The 21,547-nt window shown below is 50.9% G+C and overlaps 8 protein-coding genes across 8 annotated transcripts; 3 read left to right on the plus strand and 5 right to left on the minus strand.

The window, feature by feature from the left end:
- Positions 1-440: 440 nt before the first annotated feature.
- On the minus strand, positions 441-1,981 carry FMAN_01833 (putative glutamine synthetase; the record flags this gene model as incomplete). Its single annotated transcript, XM_041823434.1, has 3 exons — positions 441-471; positions 525-1,497; positions 1,549-1,981. 3 exons carry the CDS (start codon positions 1,979-1,981, stop codon positions 441-443), a joined length of 1,437 nt encoding a protein of 478 aa, XP_041677180.1.
- Positions 1,982-3,572: 1,591 nt separating this feature from the next.
- FMAN_01834 (uncharacterized protein) lies at positions 3,573-4,515 on the plus strand (the record flags this gene model as incomplete). The annotated part of the gene is made up of 3 exons (XM_041823445.1): positions 3,573-3,619; positions 3,671-3,812; positions 3,865-4,515. The coding sequence occupies 3 exons, from the start codon at positions 3,573-3,575 to the stop codon at positions 4,513-4,515; spliced, it is 840 nt and encodes a 279-aa protein (XP_041677181.1).
- Positions 4,516-4,727: 212 nt separating this feature from the next.
- FMAN_01835 (putative isocitrate lyase) lies at positions 4,728-6,572 on the minus strand (the record flags this gene model as incomplete). The annotated part of the gene is made up of 2 exons (XM_041823456.1): positions 4,728-6,121; positions 6,170-6,572. 2 exons carry the CDS (start codon positions 6,570-6,572, stop codon positions 4,728-4,730), a joined length of 1,797 nt encoding a protein of 598 aa, XP_041677182.1.
- A 1,004-nt stretch (positions 6,573-7,576) lies between these two features.
- FMAN_01836 (putative methylcitrate synthase) lies at positions 7,577-9,100 on the plus strand (the record flags this gene model as incomplete). The annotated part of the gene is made up of 3 exons (XM_041823467.1): positions 7,577-7,624; positions 7,682-8,556; positions 8,605-9,100. 3 exons carry the CDS (start codon positions 7,577-7,579, stop codon positions 9,098-9,100), a joined length of 1,419 nt encoding a protein of 472 aa, XP_041677183.1.
- Positions 9,101-9,306: 206 nt separating this feature from the next.
- Positions 9,307-9,879, minus strand: FMAN_01837 (uncharacterized protein; the record flags this gene model as incomplete). The annotated part of the gene is made up of 1 exon (XM_041823478.1): positions 9,307-9,879. One exon carries the CDS (start codon positions 9,877-9,879, stop codon positions 9,307-9,309), a length of 573 nt encoding a protein of 190 aa, XP_041677184.1.
- A 777-nt stretch (positions 9,880-10,656) lies between these two features.
- On the minus strand, positions 10,657-11,879 carry FMAN_01838 (related to putative glycosidases; the record flags this gene model as incomplete). Its single annotated transcript, XM_041823490.1, has 3 exons — positions 10,657-10,978; positions 11,038-11,164; positions 11,213-11,879. 3 exons carry the CDS (start codon positions 11,877-11,879, stop codon positions 10,657-10,659), a joined length of 1,116 nt encoding a protein of 371 aa, XP_041677185.1.
- A 1,016-nt stretch (positions 11,880-12,895) lies between these two features.
- FMAN_01839 (uncharacterized protein) lies at positions 12,896-13,718 on the minus strand (the record flags this gene model as incomplete). The annotated part of the gene is made up of 3 exons (XM_041823501.1): positions 12,896-13,111; positions 13,162-13,604; positions 13,664-13,718. 3 exons carry the CDS (start codon positions 13,716-13,718, stop codon positions 12,896-12,898), a joined length of 714 nt encoding a protein of 237 aa, XP_041677186.1.
- A 1,634-nt stretch (positions 13,719-15,352) lies between these two features.
- Positions 15,353-21,325, plus strand: FMAN_01840 (uncharacterized protein; the record flags this gene model as incomplete). Its single annotated transcript, XM_041823512.1, has 4 exons — positions 15,353-17,343; positions 17,404-19,627; positions 19,687-21,090; positions 21,149-21,325. The coding sequence occupies 4 exons, from the start codon at positions 15,353-15,355 to the stop codon at positions 21,323-21,325; spliced, it is 5,796 nt and encodes a 1,931-aa protein (XP_041677187.1).
- Between the last annotated feature and the right edge of the window lie 222 nt (positions 21,326-21,547).

Genomic DNA, 21,547 nt, shown 5'->3' on the forward strand with positions numbered 1-21,547 from the left:
TGGTGCAAACCAATGAGCTCGGGGAGGATATCCCGCGATGGGAAATGGATACCATATGGAACATATAGGGCATGGGTTGGATTATGGAAGAGATTTGCCGAGGTGATTGAAGTCAAATCCAGTTACTGGGATATAAATGGGCGGATGGAATCGGATACCACACGCCTCGGATACAGTACAAGGCATCGGACGGGGCAGAGGTCTACGAGCATGAAGTACCGTTTCAGCGGTTACAGACCGGGATGAGTCGACCGGAACATGTGGGAGATGCAAGCTGTCAAAGGTATATTCGTCTGTCAGGATGACTCCCGATACTTGATCATCTCACGTCATATGCACTCACTTCACGCATATCTCATGCTACAGAGATGCCCACAGTACGCCCCATGTACCCATACAAAACAGATCAAAAGAGAACAGAACAACTCCAGATATCCAAATCAAACAGTCTCGATATATCGCTTCATTTCCCTGTAATTTGTCAGTCAAGTCAACGAGTAGTGATGAGAAGAGTGGGAACATACCAATCAGTTACTGCCTCGTCATATAGACGGACCTCATGCTCTCTTGTGCCGCCAAAGTGCTCCACGAAATCATCACCAAATACTTCCCGCGCAATACTGCCCTTCTCCATGAAACGCACCGTAGCCTCCTTAAGACTCTTGGCCAACCTCTCGCCCGGGTCAGCGTCACCGCCGACATCCTGGCCCATTGCAAGCGGAGGCGTAGGAATCTCGAGTTTCTTCTCAACGCCGCGCCATCCACAGCCGAGAATGGCTGCGAGGACGAAGTGGGGGTTTGTGTCTGCGCCGGGAACTCGGACTTCGAAGCGTGTTGCTGAGGGTTTGGGTGTGATTAGACGGATTGACGCGGCGCGGTGTTCAAGACCCCATGATACCGTGACGGGAGCCCAGAAGTTCTCGACGAGGCGCTTGTAGGAGTTGATGGTTGGTGCGAGAAGCGGCATGATGTCAGGAAGACCGACGAGGAGACCAGCGAGGAAATGACGTCCCATATCAGAGAGGTTCTCAATATCACTCCACTTCGCATTCTCATCTTTAGTCTCCCGCGCAAACAAATTCTTGCCATCCTTATCAACGATCGAAACATGCATGTGCCCGCTATTTCCAGGCAGGCCCTGTTTCGGCTTGGCCATGAAGCACGGCGTGATGCCGTACTTTGTGCTCACGCTCTTGACGACGTACTTGAACAGCGCCGCACGGTCAGCCATCTGCGCGATCTCGCCGAACTCGAGCGCGGCCTCGAAGACGCCGGGCCCGGACTCGGTGTGCCAGCCCTCGATGTCGCAGGAGAACTTGGCGCATGTGTTGAAGACGTCGTAGTAGTATTCTTGGTTGTGGACGGGGCGGGTGAGGGAGTAGCCGAACATTCCTTCTGTGAGGGCGGGGAGTTGGTGAGGGGGGTTTTGTTGGAGATATGCGGCTGGGGAGGAGGATGAAGGGTCGGGGGATTTGAATTGGTAGAATTCATATTCAGCTGTGTTTGTTAGTACAAAAATTCAATTTAAGAGGTGAACGGAGAACATACCGCCTGCCATGGCGCCATAACCGTGCTCCTTCAGCTTCCCAAGCTGGGTCTTAACCAGACCTCTGGGACAAGCACAAATAGGCTTCTTGGTCTCAGGATCCAAAAAGTCCACCAAGAACAAGGGAACGTCATCTTCCCATGGAATTCTCCTAAAGGTAGAAAGATCTGGAATGGCGAGAAGATCGTGGTATCCATTCTCAGCATTTGAGATCTTGAGCTCGCGGATATATGTGCGATCGTGCATATCCCAGCCAAAGATGACGGAGCAGAAACCAAAGCCGGCTTCAGCAATGGAGAGGAACTTCTTCTTGGATACTAGCTTGCCGCGCAGGATGCCGTCGACGTCCACGCCTGCGAGCTTGACCATGTTGTCATTTTGGAGGAGTTGGGGGAGGGAGTCGACGGTGATGGATTTAGGGTCTGGAGAAGCCATGGTGAAGGGAGTGAGATGATGATGTGAAGCGAGGGTTTAAAGCTGCGAAGATGGAAGAAATGCGCGGTATGTTTATGTTATAAAACAAAAGATATTCTTCGGGATTATACAGCTCAACAACGGTGGAGTTTGAGGTCAAGCCGTTGAAAAGATGCGCGCGGTCCAAGAAAGATCAACAATGATGAATGCGGGGAGGACAGCAGCCAAGATTTAGAGAGATACTGTAGTATTTGAGACTACCTATGGAAAGAGGGGGAGTGAGACAAGTAAACAGGTTTGTATCAACTGAACTGAGACTGGGAATATGGGCAGCGCGGCTACGATAAGACGAATGCGACGATAAGACAATGAATGCTTCAGTGACGTAGACTCTACGGAAAAAGAGTGGGGAGCTGTGATGTTCGGTGCGCGATGCAGGGCTAGTACCAATTGAGCGAAGTAGCGGGGAGGGGCTTATCTGGGACTGGCACTGGGAGGTTTTAGTGGGAGCAGCAGGGTTTGGAATAGCTTCATTGCCGCGCTGGAAGTGTCATTGAACCAACCCCAACCCCGCGATCTAGATCCTGAAGCTTTGGCCAAGGGACATGAACATAACATGGGGTAAGATTAGTTTCACGATACGGGCGGTTCGCTGCAATGCCGCGTTCCGATATTCTTCATGTTATCTTTAACCCGCTTCAACTGCCGTTTCTATTCTGAAATGTAACCGCGCCCTGTTGTGCAATTGAAGGTAACCGCGTGCTGTGATTATGTTGGGAGAGTGAGATTATGCTTTGGCTCGGAGTTTGATGTTCTCGTGACCTGAGCTAGAGAGCCGACATCGCTAGTGGCAGGGGTGTTGCGTGGCAGTGGCACAGCTGCAAGCTTGAGATCTGACATACCGAGAAGGGACCCTGGATCTGAAGTTTGTTGATATTGCGATAGTATTTTATGAGAATCGGGTGCTGAGGTTGTGATGATAAGGCTGGGATCAAAAGCTATGACTGTGTTGAATTGACTGGATCACATGAACATGGTCTGATGAAAGTAGAATTACTTGTAAGACAGCATTGAACTCAACACTTTTGTTATCATCTTCAAGCTCATGCATCTCTATCAATATCATATCCTCACTGATAAGCTCCCCTCCAGCTATCCAGCCCACCTCACCTCACCTCAGCCATCTCGACCCATACAGTTGACCAAAGCACTAATACTGTACCCTTCAACTGTCCCTTGATCTTTAATAATAGCCGCGATGACAGCCTCCACTGCAACCGCCAACCGCCCTCGTCCGTTCTCGGAATTACCTATCCCATCTCCACGATCTTTCCCATGACTGGCCCACGAGCATCAGACGACCTTTAGCTCTACCGCCCTTTTTCCCATTCCAGCTTATCGGAGCTTCCAGACGCTTTCGATAAGACGGAAGCTTAAGGAATAACTTAAGGACCCCTCTGCCCCTCATTGTGTCACCGTCCATCCCATCAGAATCCTATATATTTTTCACGAGATACCCACCGCTTTACTTGCCATTCTTTCTCCATACATCGATTCTTCTCTCTTATCACTCTTCGTCTTTTCTTCAAAACTCACTTTACACATATTCACAATGGGTCGTCTCGCTGGAAAGAACGCCGTCATCACTGGCGCTGGAGGGTATGTTTCTTTGTCTTGCTGTGGTGCATGATACGATACTAACGATCGCAGTGGCATTGGTCTTGAGACCTCCATTCTCTTCGCCAAGGAGGGCGCTTCCATCCTCATGTCCGACATCTCCCAGCCTGCACTCGAAAAGGCCGCCGCAAAGGTCAAGCAGCTCGTCCCCAATGCTCCTCGCGTCGAGATCCTCGTACGTCCAATATCCCCCCCACCACACCAACAGCAGTACTGACTCGTAACAGAAAGTCGACGTCTCCAAGGAATCAGAAGTCCAGGCCATGATCGAGTCCCTCGACTCCTGGGGCGGCATTGACGTCCTCTTCAACAACGCCGGCATCATGCACGCCCAGGACGACGACGCCGTCAACACCCCCGAGAACATCTGGGACCTCACCCAGAACATCAACGTCAAGGGCGTCTGGTTCGGCTGCAAGCACGCCGTCCTCTCGCTGCGCCGCAACAAGAAGACAAAGGCCTCCATCATCAACACCGCCTCCGTCGTCGCCCTCGTCGGCGCCGCGACACCCCAGCTCGCCTACACCGCTAGCAAGGGCGCTGTCCTCGCGCTCACCCGTGAACTCGCCATGGTGCACGCCCGCGAGGGCTTCAGGTTCAACAACCTTTGCCCTGCGCCGCTTAACACACCGCTCCTGCAGGACTGGCTCGGTGATGATAAGGAGAAGCGTCACAGACGTGAGGTTCACTTCCCTATGGGGCGGTTTGGTGAGGCTGTTGAGCAGGCGCAGGCTGTTTTGTTCTTGGCGAGCGATGAGTCGAGCTTTGTCAATGGACATGACTTTGCGGTCGATGGTGGTATGACCAAGTGCTATGTCACTGCTGAGGGACCTGCGCATCCTCCTCCTGAGAACAATGCTACCAAGGACTCGTTGTAAGGATGAAGAGATTTGAAGGATTTGGTTGGGATATCTGTAGTAACGATTAGTATGATTCAATAATGAAATAAATTGTCACATCACAATAAGCGTGCCGTCACTCGCGAGGATGAACCTGGCTGATCATATACAATATCATTTGTAACGTATTCGTCAATATACAAAAAGATACCCAAACTCCGATTCATGCTTTTCCTTCTCTTAGCCTCCCTCTAATGGAACTGTCCCTCAGTGTTTCCCTCACCCATACTCTTACTGCTCGAGCTTCCACTCTGGATAGCACCCAGAATACCATCAATGTAGCTGGCGCCACTCCACTTCTGATGCGTCAAAACATCACACTTAAGATCCTTCTCACGGCGTTGCACAATATCAACATAAGCCTTCATACCATCCTTCTTAAACTCGCGCGACAGCTCAGTTGTGATTGTAGCGTTGGAATGCAGACCAGCAAGAGAAATAAGCTGAAGAACGAATCCTTCACGGGCAATGTCCCAGATGAACGACTTAAGGGTCTCATCAGTGAAGCCGTGAGCCATCCAGTTGAACGAGGGGGAGAGGTTGTACACGAGGCCCTTGCCAGGGTTGACCTCGCGAACAGCGCGGCCTAGCTTAGTAGCTACCTCAACGTTGGGGTCTCCTGTCTCAACCCAGAGAAGGTCCGCGTAGGGGCTGAATGCAAGAGCGCGCTTGGTAGCCGCCTGCATACCAGCGCGGTAGTGGTAGAAACCTTCGCGGGTGCGGGGGACGTCCCAGTTGAAGTACACAGGCTCCTTGGTGTACTTGTTTGCAAGGCCGCGACGGCGGGAGATACCCATGTCGCGGTCCTTCTCAGTCTCGGCGAGATACTCGTCGATCTTGGCTTGTGAAACGCCCTCCTTCTTCATGTGTGCGACGGCAGCTTCGTCAAAGGTGACGAGCTTGGTGTTCTTGACCCACTGAGCTTCAAAAGCATCGATCTCAGCGCCAACAGCACCCTTGGCCTCCATAGCCTGGATGGTCTCAGCGAGAGGCTCAATGGAAGGATCCGAAACACCGAGTATGAACTCGTGGTCGCGAACGTCAATGGCGGATGAGAGAAGCTTGCCGGACTCAGAGTCTGTTCGTGCAATGACAAGGTTCTCACAGCCCATGACATCCCACTGAAAGCGCGTCGCAACAAGACGGTTGATATGCTCTCCGATGGGAACAAGAACCTTACCCGCCAAGTGACCACACTTCTTTCCACCATGGAGCTGATCCTCAAAGTGAACAGCCGCAGCACCATTCTCAGCGAACAGCTTAGCGAGCTTAAGAACAGCAGACAGACCACCATGGCCAGTATCACCGTCTGCGATGATAGGGCGGAGGTAGTCAACGTATGGTGTCTTTGTGCGCTCCTCGGCTGTCATCTTGCGACGAAGGTCCCACTGCTTGCGATCGTGCATGTTCTGCGCCTTGGCTAGACGCTGGACTTGGTTTGGAACGGTGTTGTACGGGTAGTCGCCGAAGTCGGGGGATACCTCGTTGGTAGAGGTCAGGAGGGAGGAACATGCCCAGCCTGAGATGTAGAGGACTTCCTGGTGAGGAGCTTGTTGGGTCATTTGCACGGGGTCAATTGCGCCCACTACAAACTGTTAGCTGTGTACTTTCTCGAGTGCCGTAGGAGACTTACTAGTATGAATAGGCTCGCCCTGGGCCACGCGTTCTTGGATCAGATTGAACAGCTTCTGCGCCATGACAGAGCTAGGATACTGAACCTTCTGTGTGCCCCTCTTGGTCGCAACATCCTCCGCGCTGTACGGCCTCTTGATACCCTGATATCTCGGCGACGCCCACCACGCCTCGATCTCCTTCACCGTAGCTTCGTACAGCCGATCCTCCGCCTCGCCGGCCTTTTGCGACTCTGGCAGAAGCTGGAATGCGTCGGCGGGTTGTGTAGCGTGCGTGCTGAGCTGCGACATCTTTGCGACGGGGGTGGTGGATATGGAGCGGATGGCGAGGAGGGGTGCTACGCTTCGGGGCTTGGAAGCGGAGAGGAGGCGCTGGGGAGCTCGAGTTGATAGTCTGCGCAACATTTTGGGTGTTGTTGTGAGGATGAGAGAGGGAGGAGGAGGAGAGGTGAAGAAGAAAGAGGTGGTGGTGGATAGATCGGGAATAACGGAGTGGATGAATAATAAAGTCGAGCACTTGCGGAGGATGATTTGAAGCCCGTGATAGCTACAAGACCAGCCAGCGCCCACGACAAAATATGAAAATATTAAGTCCAGTTAATACTGATTTTATTCTAAGTGAAAGAAAACTTCTTCTAATATCTCTAATTTATCTATTGATCCCACTGCTGAGCCATCATGACAAGAACAAAACCCAAACTCGATGACCGACCGGTTACCGACCAACAGCTCCAGTAACCGAGCAGATCAAAATTATACGTCCCTTATAAATGCTTGACAAAAAAAGCAGCTTACAAGTTGGAGACTCATCGCATGTCAGCAAAGCCTTGGTTAAGAAGCAGCATTGCCGACGAATTGGCCAATGGGTGAGCTTGTACGGCAAACAGTCGTGAAGCTGATTGGTTGAGATGCATGTTTGAGCCGTGGCATTCAGGTCGGTTCATGGCGGGTTTCCTCGGTTGGAGTCGCCATGATAACCGTGGGATTTGGCCTCAATGGGAGACTTTTGGTGGACAGCACAGGGTATTCTCAGAAGATGATTGCATTTTGAGTATCACTAGAGCTTCCTCTGTTCTATAGTGCACTTTTTCTACTTATCAGCATATCGTGAGACTGTCGTCTTCTCCGCACTCACTGCGTCATAACAGTTGAATTCAACCCCGCATGACAAAATAAACGTGCAAACTGCCTGTCAACAACTCTCGTTGGATGCCCCCGCTCCCCCGGCTGTTACCCCAGATTCAACCAAAGGCACCCCCACCTACCGCTTCAGCTCGTTTACCACAGGGAACCCTCGGCCCAACTCCCTCCTCATACTTGATCTCTTCTACTCCTCATATTTGATCTTCTTCTTTTTTTTATTCTTTCCTTACTCCAATCCTCTCTGTATCCCCTCCTCACACATCACAATGGCTCTCAACTTGACATCTTCCCGCAGGGCTCTGGGCTCCCTCAAGGTAAGCTACCCAACTTACATGTGATAAAAGAACACCATAAGCTCACACACTTTACAGCCCCTCACCCGTGCCGCTTTCTCAGGTGTCCGCGGCTATGCCACCGCAGAGCCTGATCTCAAGGCCACTCTGCGCGAGGCCATCCCCGCCAAGCGCGAGCTCCTCAAGAAGGTCAAGGCGCACTCTAACAAGGTCCTCGGCGAGGTTAAGGTCGAGAACACCCTCGGCGGCATGCGCGGTCTCAAGGCCATGGTCTGGGAGGGTTCAGTCCTCGATGCCAACGAGGGCATTCGCTTCCACGGCCGCACCATCAAGGATTGCCAAAAGGAGCTCCCCAAGGGAAAGACAGGAACTGAGATGCTCCCCGAAGCTATGTTCTGGCTCCTCCTCACCGGCCAAGTTCCCTCTGTGAACCAAGTCCGCACATTCTCCCGCGAACTCGCAGAGAAGGCGCAGATTCCAGAGTTCATCTCAAAGATGCTCGATGACTTCCCCAAGGATCTCCATCCCATGACACAATTCGCCATGGCTGTTTCTGCGCTCAACTACGAGTCCAAGTTCGCCAAGGCTTACGAGCAGGGTCTTAACAAGGCTGATTACTGGGAGCCTACCTTTGACGATTGTATCTCGTTGCTGGCTAAGCTTCCTACCATTGCTGCCAAGATCTACCAGAACGCTTACCGTGGTGGTGGTGCCCTGCCAGCTGAGGTCGATCTTGAGCAGGATTGGTCGTACAACTTTGCTGCTATGCTTGGAAAAGGTGGAAAGGAGAATGAGAACTTCCAGGATCTTCTGAGACTTTACCTTGCTCTTCACGGTGATCACGAGGGTGGTAACGTTTCTGCCCATGCCACCCACTTGGTTGGAAGTGCCCTGTCGGATCCTTTCCTGTCTTACAGTGCTGGTCTCCAGGGTCTGGCTGGACCTCTTCACGGGTAGGCATTTCTCTCTCCCCAAACAGAAACTCTGCTAACATGTCTCAGCCTCGCCGCCCAGGAGGTTCTCCGATGGATCATCCAGATGAAGGAAGCCATTCCCGCCAACTACACCGAGCAAGACGTCAACGACTATCTCTGGTCCACCCTCAACTCAGGCCGCGTCGTCCCCGGCTACGGCCACGCCGTCCTTCGCAAGCCCGACCCCCGCTTCGAAGCCCTCATGGACTACGCCGCCGCGCGCCCCGAGATCGCCAACGACCCCGTCTTCCAGCTCGTCGAGAAGAACAGCCGCATCGCCCCCGAGGTCCTCAAGAAGCACGGCAAGACCAAGAACCCCTACCCCAACGTCGACAGCTCCTCCGGCGTCCTGTTCCACCACTATGGCTTCCACGAGACGCTGTACTACACTGCTACATTTGGTGTCTCTCGTGGTCTTGGACCTCTGGCTCAGTTGATCTGGGACAGAGCTCTGGGTCTGCCTATCGAGAGACCTAAGAGCATCAACCTGGAGGGCATTCTTAAACAGGTTGAGGGTCAATAAGAAGAGAGATACCCAAAAGAAAAAGGCGGGATGATCATATAAGGTCTTTGAATGTATATAGCGTCGTGACAGAGTAGCCTATGATTGACGATTTGCTTGACCAACTGTTTTCTCCCGTGATTTTGATTTTTGTGTGAATCGCATGTCTCATTAGTCTAGTTCTCACTACCCTCTTCACTCTCAGTCTATAATCCTCTGATATCTGTCTATGCCAACACCTTCTCCAAATGATCAAAGTACAAATCATCCCTCAACGCCTTTCCATTAACAAGCCCCTCATACGGAAACGGACTCTTCTCCCCCGTCTTTACATATCCCCTTCTAACATACCAGTCAATCAATTCCTTCCTCGTCCAGATAACCCACATCGTCATGATCTTTGTTCCCCAAGTCCTAACCGCATAATTCTCCGCATACCCAAGCACCTGCTTTCCAATACCGCCAGCCTGAAGCTTCGGCGACACGGCAAAGAGGCCAAAGTAAGCGCGCTCAGAGTCTTTCTGAACAACCTCGCAGCATGCGACGAGATGGGGATCGCTGTCGCCTTCTGGCGTTGAAGTTCCAGATGAGGAGGGGGAGCTTGTGAAGGCGAGGATGACTGCGCCGTTGGGATCGGTGATTTTGGCGAGGAGATCGGCGGGGGATATGCGCTCGTCGGCGAGGAGGTCGGCTTCTGTTGTCCAGCCTGCGCGGGAGTCGGGGCCGCGGTAGGCGGACATTACGAGGGCGCGGAGAGGGGTGACATCTTGTGGTGTTGCGGGGCGGAATGTGAGAGACATTGTGGGCGAGTGAGAGTGTGAGTTGTGAATAGCTTCAATTGGTGTGAGATGAGATGTTGTCGCACTTTCCAGGCTTTGAGAGAACGTACACCTCAGTTGAGATAAAGTGTATGGCTAATGAGGCGACAATTGACGAAGAATGCTTGCTTGCTTCAATTGAGGGCTAGAAGAGAGGTATGAGGTTGAGAGAACAAGTTGTCCAAGATCAACTGCGCTTCTCGAAATATTTAAAATATTTAGCTCCGATGCAGGAGGGTCCCTTTTCTGTCACAATCTTTAAGCTGCATCGGCAGTTTGCGACGGTCTCTGTCGCATACGCCCTAGAAACGACTCAATTAACATTTTGCCATCCAACGTCAAGCCATAGATCGTTTAACTTTGACAAAACGGGAGTCCATGTGGATCAATTCCCACCATTCATGGTTCCATGAACTATCCCGTTTTGTTAATTCTATACGACAGCCCTACGGCACCAGTCTTCGTGACGAACTTGTATGGATCGTCCGTTTAATACCACGTCGACCATGATTATCAATCTGAACCGATCGCGGAGGTTTATAATAAAGTTCGGTCTTGATGGTAAGTTTACAATGCATCTCAATTGATCAACGCCAAACCTGCTATAAATATCCCTGTTCCTGTGTAGGTTTTCTACAGTATATATGACTTGAACCAAACAAAAGTGTGTATATGCCATTACAAAAAAAGAGAAATAAGAAACATCTAAAAAAATCTGGAAAAGGAAAACACAACTCTATGTTTTTAAACCCGTCTACTCTAAGCAGCATCCTGAGCGGGAACCTTTGAGTACTTGGCAGCACTGTACTCGAAACCCTGGTTCGTCGTGTCTTCACCAGCACGGTACGACATGAGATCGTGGTTCTCGGCGGCGGCCTTGTCGTCGGCCATCTTGGCCTCGCTGGCACCCGCGGCGCGTTGTCGCCAGAAGTAGAAGCCTAGAGCTCCAAGGCCGATGGCTGCGGCGCCGATGCCGCCGGCGTAGATTCCTGTCTTTGTGCCGGCGGGGAGGGCTTCCCATTTCTCGGAGGTTGTCTTCTCGGGTTCCTTGTAGAGAGCTTCGTAGGCGGTTGAGTTGCCCCTGTTCGTGGTTAGTATGAGATACTGAGTGGCAGATTGAGGGGATTGGAAGTGACTTACTTAACGATTTCAATGCTCTCCCAGCTGCCGGTTTTATCGCCGTAGACGTACTCCTTTCCGGTGCTGGCATCTTCGACGTAGACACTCTTGACGTGCATGGTATAAGGACCCTTTCCGTAGTCGGTGTCTGTAAATTGTCAGCACAACCCAATGTCTTCAGAGACAAGCAACTTACCACCGCCAGCCCATTGGCGTGTTCCCTCAGGCATTGTAGGATCACCAGCAGCCCAGATTCCAATGCTCAGTCTCATGGGTGTCTGAGGATAGCTATCCATGTCATCCTTGGCAACAACTGTTCGCACATTCTCTCCATCAATGTACCACTTCAACTCATCCTTCGTCCACGTCGTCGTATAGTTGTGGTAATCCTCCTGCATACCACCCTTGACATAGTGCCACCCCGCCTTGGTAAAATCCTCAACACCCTTTCCGTAGTAGTTTGTCGAAGCATGGGTGTCATTCGCGCCCAGAATCTCCCAGTCGACCTCATCCAGATCGTCGCTCAGCCACATCATGGAGCTGATGATTCCAATACCGGGAGCGGCCTTCATGACGAGTTCAGTGCGGCCGAAGAAAAAGTAGAATGCGGTGCGCAGAGTAGGCGAGTCGCCCTGCTTGGCGACGGTGAAGGAAGCGCCGTCTTTCTCATCGTAGGTGACGCGTCCGACGTGGTTGTCCCAGTGGTCGCTGGAGGGCGTGTCGTTGAAGTGCCAGAGATAGCTTGTTCCGAAAGCCGGGTTAGGTTTGCAGTCTGTTTCGTTGAGAGGGTTGCAGTCCGAGGTTGTCTGAGCAGTCGCAAGGCCAAGAATGGCGGCTGCGGGAAGAATGTATCGCGAAAGCATGGTGATTTGATCCGAGTTCAGTCCTATCAAAAATGAAAAAAGAGAGGTAAAATGAATGATATGAAGAAGTGAGTCGAGTCTGTCGAGATCAAAGGAGTGAATGGGTGATGAAACGAATGAAACACCCAAGGATCAAGCAATATGAGATAGACAGAGTGACAGACAAGGAAAGAAGAACAACTCAAAGGAAAAGAGGGACTTGTTGATCTACCTACTCAAAGAGCACGCATGAATAATGAGAGGAAAAAAAGAAATGGAGAGAGAGAATAAAAGCGGCAAACGGCAGAAAAGGAGACAAAAGAGAGCCAGTACCGAGGACCCATTCTCGCAGGCCAAGCATGACAGGGCTCTCAGGAGGCCATCGCCAAAACCTCTAGATCGAATGGGCCTTGATTAATTTCAGACCACTCAGAAGGCCTACATCTAAACTGCGCCGGCGTATCACCTACAAGGGGACATGCGACGCGCCAAGACCTGGGCGGGAAGGGCTTTTTACAAGGGTTCCATCAGTGTGTCCATGGCTGCTTCGCTGAAATTAGAACCAGGATATAGGACGGACTAACGAATTGGCATATCCACTTGAGGATCTTGGCTGGATTGAAATTTGAATCCAAAGACAGAGAGAAGCTGTTGCTAAATATGAACATGACATGGCAAATGGAAGATTGGTCGTAGATCGACAGGGGGAAAGGGGGGCGGGAAGTGGGATTCTTTTTATTGGCGCTTGGTGAGCATGCAAGATCTGGAAATTGGGACTAGTAGAGGGACGAACTAACTAATGCAGCGGGAGGCTCTGCATATTCGGGTTTAAACTTTTTGAATTCATGATAACCATAACATAAAGGGTAACTCAATTTGTACTCTCTCCGAATATCGAGTCAATGTTTCTCAAGTTTCGGATACATTAATCTTGATCCTTGCATTGCCATTTAAACTACCCCATTGCGAGGGCAAGGATCGTGCGGTCAGTCATTTATCTTGGGCTATACATAGCCCACCCAACCTTGATCTTAGTCTTAGGCCTTGCTGGCCAACTTGGCTCTCACTCTCTTGCTTGACTCGATGACCAGGTCCTCGTCGTAGATCTTCAGGACGCTGGGGTTCTTGCTGATGGCTTGCGCCCACTTGTAGAAGTTGGGGGTCTCTTTCTCGAGGCGGGAGGGGAGATTGGCTGGTAGGACGCCGTGCTTGGCGAACGACAACAGTCGAATGACGAATGGGGCTATGAGGACCTGTTTCTCGTTAGCTATCGCATTCATTCAGGGCCTTTTGGATTGGGTACCTCTGCAAAGGTGAGCTTATCGCTCCCGTTGAAGAAAGGCGCTGCATTCTTGAGGAGAGGCTCAACCTCCTTGAGGATACCAGCAACGGCATCGTCCACAGCCTGGTTAACCTCGTCCTCCGTCTGAGCCCTGTAAATAGCCTTTCCGATATGCGCCTGGACCTTGTTCGAGTACGCATCAGCGAAGAAGGCCACCCTCGCTCTGGTCAAGGGCCCGTTCTTGTCCGTCGACGCGGGGAGGAGATGGCTGGGATACGCATCTACGAGGAACTGGGCGACGATGGCGGACTCGGTGATGGTCTCGCCGTTGTAGATGATGGTTGGGACGAGGCCGCGGGGGTTGATCTGCAGATACTCTGGGGTTCGGGGTGTGCTGAGATCAATGATTTCCTCCTTGACGGGGAGACCAAGTTCGGCGAGGGTGATGTGTGCCCTGTGCGCGACTGCGGGGGCAAAAGGTCAGCGGAGTATATGATGAACGTGATATGATTGATGTACATACAAGGGCACGCATGGTTGGTGTAGAGGGTGATGTCTGCTTGAGGTTGAGAGCCCATTTTGACAGCTGTGTTGATATGCCGAGTAGTAATTTGTTTGGTCAAAGAACTAGAAAAGAACAAATTCCGAGCAGGACTTGCTGTAAGTCTTGTAGTAAACAACCCCGCCATTTCTCTCTCAGTGCGGAATTTCGGAAGGAGGCAGCAAACGCTGCATTATTAATTCAATCGGCATTTCGCAATATTGCACCATCGGCTTTGAGATACGTCCGAAGCGCGAGGAGTGGTTGCGTCATTTCGCGTGTTTGATTGATAAGGCGCCGCGCGGGGTGACGCATCTTGTGTAACTTTCCCTTTGATGACTGATGTTGGTTTGATGGAGTGAGGCTTGAGTATTTGATGTTTTTGGTACTGTGGTTATTTCCTGATGGAGTAATTGCTGATGGGATTGATCGTCGCTAAGCTTCTGACGTGAGACGGGAGCTGGCGCCGCACTAAGAGCTGTAGGGTGAGTCAAGATTTGGACGACCCAGGGGAGGAATGAAAGCTCAGGATCTCGGTCCTAAATGGCTTATCGAGGGGTTCAAGAAACACTGGGGTCCTCAAAAAATACCCTGAGATTCTAGTTTGCTTTCCCCGTTGCTAACGTCAATGAATTGATCTCTTAGGTAGATTCTGTTACTCTTCTGACATGCTGATGTGGATCGCAACACTAATACAGCGGACATCTAGACTACCTTTAGGAAACATCTGATCCAGAATGCCACAGATTCATGTTCAGCTCTATCCATAAATAATCTTTCAAATAACATGAATGCTAGAAAGTCAAGGTCAAGTTTGTTTCTTCTCGAGAAAAGTGAATGATGTGCTCCAAAAGGAGCCCCAGGGAGGAAAGAAAACTCAAGACCTTGACCCTAAGCGATAAAAGTACTCAAGTAAATCTAGCCTAAACTTAGGGGACTCTCTTCTAAGTTTATTCTGATACCCTATAATAAGGTTCGGTGTTCTTGTCCCCTGGGGGAGCCCTCGAAAGGCAGGAGCATCCGATTGCCTGCAGTGATTCATGGTCATAAGGGAATCAACAGTTCCAAAGAACTTGTCGTTTGCCTTGCCTTTTAAAGCTACCAATACATAATCATTCTCTAATTTCCATCAAAGAATCTATGGAAGATAGCCATTGGTGAAAGTGCAACTACTTCGTCCTCAAAGGATCGCAAAGTCGTTCGGAAGGCATGTGGCAGTGAAAACACCATCAACGACACAATCACGAGTAGGTATGCCTAAAAAGTTCCCTTGATCTACTAACCTCACTGAATTCAGATAGTAGTCACAATGTCTCTCACCCTAACAGATAAATGCGCGTGTCTACAATGTCACCGGAGGCAGCTTGCCGTCTCTGGCACTGCAAGTGACCGGCAACTCAGCAAACACTGCCAAGCTACGTCTTTTACTGGCAAGACATCAACAAAATCTGGGCCCAGGTAACCCAGTGAATCACAGTGGGAAAACTACGCCATCTCAAGCGCGCAATCTCCATCTTCTCTTCATCCTCACCGCTCCAACATCAACCCCTTTCTCTTGACACTGAAGCGCGCATTGTACACCCAAAAGACTATCACGAACACTAAATTACGCAAGCAAGTATCCTCAATAATCTCTGAGCAGACGCTCATTTTTCTTCATCTCTACTCGCCATGGAGTCGCGAAGTTGGCGTGATGGAGGCTCTGGCTCAGGCCAAAACTTCCGACCCCAGGTTTGCAGTCACTTCAAACGAGGGCATTGCAACTTCGGCAAGAATTGCAGGTTCCTTCATGATACATCGCTCCTTTCTGGAAGTTCTGTGCCACAGACTCCTGCTCCCAGCACAAACCGTGATATCAACAAGCGACAGACGATATGGAAAACTCAACTTCGCAAGGACCCCTCAAACTTTCGAGGATCATCTGGCATGAAAGAACTCCAAAAGTTCTGGCAGAGAGCACTAGATGTTCTGAAAGATGATGACCATGAGTTTCACCAGAAGCTTGCTCAAGAACTCGTCAACGACAATGGTAACGGTCCACGATACGTTCTCCAGACAGCGGAGGACGGATCTTCGTCGGATATTGAGGCTATGAAGCCTTCTTTCCTGTTTCTTCAGGTGATCTCTCACTCAAGCCTTACCGATCATCTATCTATTAGTACCCACATTGGCACCGTCTACACACTCTTTGCTGGTAGCAATGGAGATCGAAGCATTGGTCTGTTGAGCTCCTTGTGCGAGCAAGCTCTGGAAAGCACTGAGCTTATTACCGACATACTCGAGTCAACATTTCCAAACATCGTTCGAGTCCTCCTCACAGCGTTGAATCAACTGCTCAACAGAGTCCCACGAACGCGTTTATGCGAGGAACTACCTGACCTCATGGAGTCTGTAGACAAGCTTGTCACACAGATGGCTGAGAATAACCCCGACGCCAACCTGGATGAGTTTCTGAACCGTGTAGCGGTCTTGAAGAGAATGATCGATTCAGCCAAAGAGTTTTTCGATTCAGTTGAGTCTTCTGATAAGCGGCGAGGCAAGCAGCCTATTACCTCGACATTTCCCAAGAACATCGAGTATCCTGGAGGTCGACACGACAACGACTTTGCCGATATCACCAAGATTGCCATTCTTCCAACATATGAAGAAGTCGTTAGCGAGCAGGACGAGTATCTTCCATCTACCAACTTCACAGATCCCCATGTCCTTGACGATCCTTTGCAACGACACATCGACTCCATGTTCCGACTCGTTAGACATGACATCCTTGGCCCGGTCAAGGACATTCTTGCAGACCTCTTACGCTCTGATAACATCATGGCTGGACGCCTCTCGAACGGGAATCCACAGGCGCAAGTTTACCTGGCGACATGCGTTGAGAAACTCGTCAGCAGCAAGAAGCGTGGTACAGAAGCTGTCTTGACATTTAGGCCTCCCCAGCATATCCTCGACAAGTCACTTGAAAAACAACAAGCATGGTGGAAGGCTTCTTCTCGTCTGGGATATGGCACTTTGGTCTGTTTCTTGGCGCCTGGCATTGAGGGGGTGAGCATGCTCTTCTTTCAGGTCACCAACAAGAGCACCGGTCGCGCAGGAAAAGATGATGCCGACTCCAACAGCGACATTGCTCCGCTGTATGGTGCACCCAGCATCACCGTCAAGCTTGCAAATCATTCGCGAGATGATCTGCTCCTCCTGGCAAAGCTGTATAATACCAAAGCCCTTGGTGTACTCGTTGACTTCAATGGTGTCATTCCGGACACCTTTGTTCCCATCCTCAAGAACCTTCAGAGGATCAAAGGTGAAAACCACATCGCCTTTCAACAATGGATCCTTCCCAGCCCACCAGAGGACCGGATCGTCGCGATACCGGGCTACGCCCGAAGACTGGATTACAACTTTTCGCTGAGATGTATCACAAAAGACAAAGCGGTTGATGTGTCTCTTGACCCTGAGGAGCCTCAGAACTTGAGTATTGAGGAACTTGAGGAAGCGACTGGGCTCGATGCAGGTCAATGCCGCGGCTTGGTTGGCGCTCTTACTCGAGAGTACGCGCTCATCCAAGGCCCTCCTGGAACAGGAAAGTCGTACCTGGGTGTCCAACTTCTGAGAGTTCTGTTGGCGGCAAAGCAGAAAGCTCATCTAGGACCGATACTTATCATGTGAGTTGCTCTTTTCTTTCTTTATCTTATGTCTGCTTCATATACTGACTCATGATTCAGTTGCTACACCAACCATGCTCTTGATCAGTTTCTCAAACATCTCCTTGATGTCGGTATCACGCGCATCATTCGAATCGGTGGCCGTAGCGTAACACCAGAACTCGAAGGCCTCAACCTGCGCGTAGTCAGCAAGGAAACACAAAAGACGGTCGGCGAGCGCATGACCCTTGCCAGTGCGTTTACTCAGAAGGACTCGAGCGCATATACCGCGGCGGAAGCAGTGACCTCTCTACGCCTTAGACGAAATGGTCCGAGCTGGGAGTTGCTTGGTGATTTCTTAATGGAAGACAATTCTGACATCTACGAGCAGTTCGCAGATACAGCGAATGAGCTGACGGGTGAGGATGGTGATCCTCTGTTGATGTGGCTTGCTGCGGGAGACGCAGACATCCAAGAGCCAGCGAGATCCAACTTGATGGAAACAACTATCGCGGCGGAGAAAGATATCAACATGCTCTCTCGTTGGGAGCGTCATACTCTCGTTGAAGACTGGATGAAACGACATGAGGAAGAACAGACAGATGTTCTTTTCGAAGCGATGGACGACGTCGAAGAGCAGTGGAAGAACATCAACAGGGTACACGACGGTGTCAATCAGCGAACTCTGGTTCAGGCTGAAGTGATTGGGCTGACTACCACATCCCTAGCTGGCCGAATCGACATGCTCCGAAGTCTGAAATGCAAGGTCGTCATCTGCGAAGAGGCAGGTGAAGTCAAAGAGGCTGACATCATATCTGCTCTGATGCCTGGAGTTGAGCACTTGATCCAGATTGGAGATCACAAACAACTCCGGCCCCAGATCAACAATTTTGACTTGTCACTTGAGTCGACCTCTGGGCAGAAATGGCAACTTGATCGCAGCCAGTTTGAGCGACGAGCTGAGGGCGAGCCCGGTCTTTCACCAGCGCCATTCGCACAGCTCGACGTCCAGAGACGAATGCGGCCTGAAGTCTCGCGCCTGATCCGAGGAGTGTACCCTGATCTGAAAGACCACCAGAATGTTCAAAACCTCCCAGATGTGGTTGGAATGCTCGACAACGTGTTCTGGCTGGACCACTCTCACGAGGAGGATAACGGAGGAGATGGTACTCGTGTTCGATCCCATAGCAACAAATGGGAGACTGACATGGCTACGGCTCTGATTCGTCACTTGGTTCGACAAGGAAAGTACCGCGCCGAGGACATCGCACTCTTGACACCCTACATGGGCCAGCTTCAGCAACTCAAAGCCGCTCTTAGTAGCGACTTTGAGATCTGTCTTGGCGACCGTGACCGCGATCAGCTGGCACAAGAAGACTTTACAGACGACCTGACTTCTAACAAGACTGTCGAGAAGAAGAAGCTGTTGCAGACCATTCGACTTGCAACTGTCGACAACTTCCAAGGAGAGGAAGCCAAGGTCATTGTTGTGTCTTTGGTCCGCAGCAACCCCGAGCGAAAGGTTGGTTTCCTTCGAACCGAGAATCGTATCAATGTTCTTCTCAGTCGTGCCAAACATGGAATGTATCTGATTGGCAATACTGAGACTTACCTCAATGTTCCGATGTGGGCAGACGTCCATGAGATGCTTACAGACGCCAATGCTGTTGGTAAGGAGCTCAAGCTTTGCTGCCCTCGCCATCCCGCGACCCCGATCACCTGTTCTGAGCCAGAGCACTTCCTCACTCGAAGCCCTGAAGGTGGATGTACCTTACACTGCTCCCGACGATTGGAACCTTGTGGACATATGTGCCAGGCGACTTGCCACTCGGATGCCATGCACGATGCGTTCTCCTGTACACGGCCTTGCCCTCGCCTCAGAGCCACATGTGACCACATCTGTCCTCAACTTTGCGGTCAACCCTGTGGTCCTTGCCTGATCAAGGTCCACAATGTTGAGCTTCCTTGTGGCCATGTCATTGAAACACTGTCGTGCTACCAGACACAAGACTTGGCATCTGTCCAGTGCCCTCATCCAGTTGAGAGGGAGCTGCCTCACTGCGGTCATACCGTGACTATGAAGTGTCATCAACTGGGTAACACGGTGACACCCCATTGCATGCAGCCTTGTGGTGATATCCTCGAGTGTGGTCACCCATGTTCCGGAACTTGCTCAACTTGTCAATCAGGCGAGCACAAGAACTGCACCAAGCGTTGTGGTCGCGCCTACAGTAGTTGTAACCACCGATGCACTCGGAAGTGCCATACTGGAGAAGACTGCGGAAGTTGTTGGGAACCTTGCGAGGTAAGTCCACATATTGTACTCATGCTTTGGCTCAAATTACTAACCAATGTGTACTATAGGTTCAATGCCCTCACTCTTCTTGCAATTCTGTCTGCAAAAAGCCATGCGCCCCTTGTATTGAGCCTTGTACTTGGTCGTGTCCTCACGAGGGCTCTTGTTCGATGCCATGCTCAGCACCCTGTGATCGACTTCCTTGCGACAAACGATGCGACAAGATGCTGCCCTGTGGTCATCGATGCCCGAGTTTCTGCGGGGAGATTTGCCCTGTCGACTATTGTCAGGAATGCAGCAACAAGAAGATGGCCATCGTCGATCTTTTGGAGTTCCGGTCGTACTCCAAAATCAACTTGTACGAGACTCCGATCATCGTCCTTGGATGTGGCCACTTCTTCACCAGCGAAACTCTGGATGGCCTGGTTGGCCTCGAGGAAGTTTACACTACGGACATGTTTGGAAGTTATGCGGGATTGAAAGACATCACCACGTCCCTCACGGAGAAGACGCCCTGTTGTCCAAGCTGCAAACGCTCGATTCGACAGTTCGCTACCAAGCGATACAACCGTGCCATTAACCGAGCCGTAATGGACGATATCTGCAAGCGCTTCCTCATCAAGGGACGCGAATCACTGGTGAAGCTTAATCAAAAGCTTCTTAAGGCCGAAACTTCGCTTGCGTCGTCGCGTCGGTCAACAGCACCAGGGCATCACCACACAGCAACCACTTTCTTCAGAGAGCGACATATGGTAATTCAGCAAGTCGAAGACAACGCCATGGCTCTCCAGAAGATGATGGGAGAGGAGAACCAGCCCATCAAGAAGCTGTATGACGCAATCGCGACATCCCGACCTCAGGACTCTGGTGGTTCGCAGTCTGTCGCTCTATTGATGGACGCCATGAAACTCTCGCAGCCTTCACCTGACAACCAAATTCTCTTGGGAGCACGATTGCTTGCTATTGAAGCTCAACAGGTGCAGCTTATGGATGCATATGCAGTTTCCAAGATGAATGGATGGAAACTCCACGAGAATGCGCTCACTCTCCCTGTCACGGATAAATGGTTTAAAGCTTGCAAGGAGTTGATGGAGGAGGCGAATGAGGAGAAACTCCCGAGAATCTTTATCGCGGCGGTTCTCGCATTTGCCAAGGTTGCTAGAGCTTCAATTTGGACCAGAAAGCAGCCCAAGGGTGAGGATGACTCGTCCTCTGGTAAAGGCGACGAGAACAATACTGGACATGTTGCCACGGCTCGTGGACTACTCACCACTGCGCTTGAGTCTTGTTCCAAGTTCGCCGATGGAGAGACTCTGAAGAAGAGAGTCCAGGACATGATGGAGTTGTATGATCCCAAGTACGAAAAGACTACGCCAGAGGAACTGGCAGCGATTCGATCTGCCATGGTCAGCGGACCTCGAGGCATGGCAACACACTCTGGCCATTGGTACAACTGTGTCAACGGCCATCCGGTAAGTTTCCACCTTGATCACTGTAGTGAATAGCCTCTAACTTTGATGGTTCAATTAGTTTGCGGTTGGAGATTGTGGAATGCCCATGGAAGAAGCGCGCTGCCCCGAATGCGGCGAACCGATTGGTGGCTCTAGACATCGACCAGTGGAAGGTGTCACTCGAGCTGAGGGTATGGAAACTCCTGCGCGTCAAGCTGAGGGATCTGTTGGTGGACGAGTGCCAGAGTTGATTTGAATTTCATCATTGTCTGAAGTGATAATTGGAGGAGAAACTTGAGATGGACTGGAACATTGAAGGCTGGACGAATGTTCCCACTATGGATTAGTAGTTACTCTGGTATCGTGGAACGATATGGCGTGTCTATGGAATGGACAGGTATATGATGGGCACGGAATGCATGAAAACTAGTGTAAGAATATGACTGTAGAGTCAAATGGTATCACGATCATGCAAATG

The sequence above is a fragment of the Fusarium mangiferae genome, assembly GCF_900044065.1.
Source record: "Fusarium mangiferae strain MRC7560 genome assembly, contig: FMAN_scaffold001, whole genome shotgun sequence".
NCBI lineage: Eukaryota > Fungi > Ascomycota > Sordariomycetes > Hypocreales > Nectriaceae > Fusarium > Fusarium mangiferae.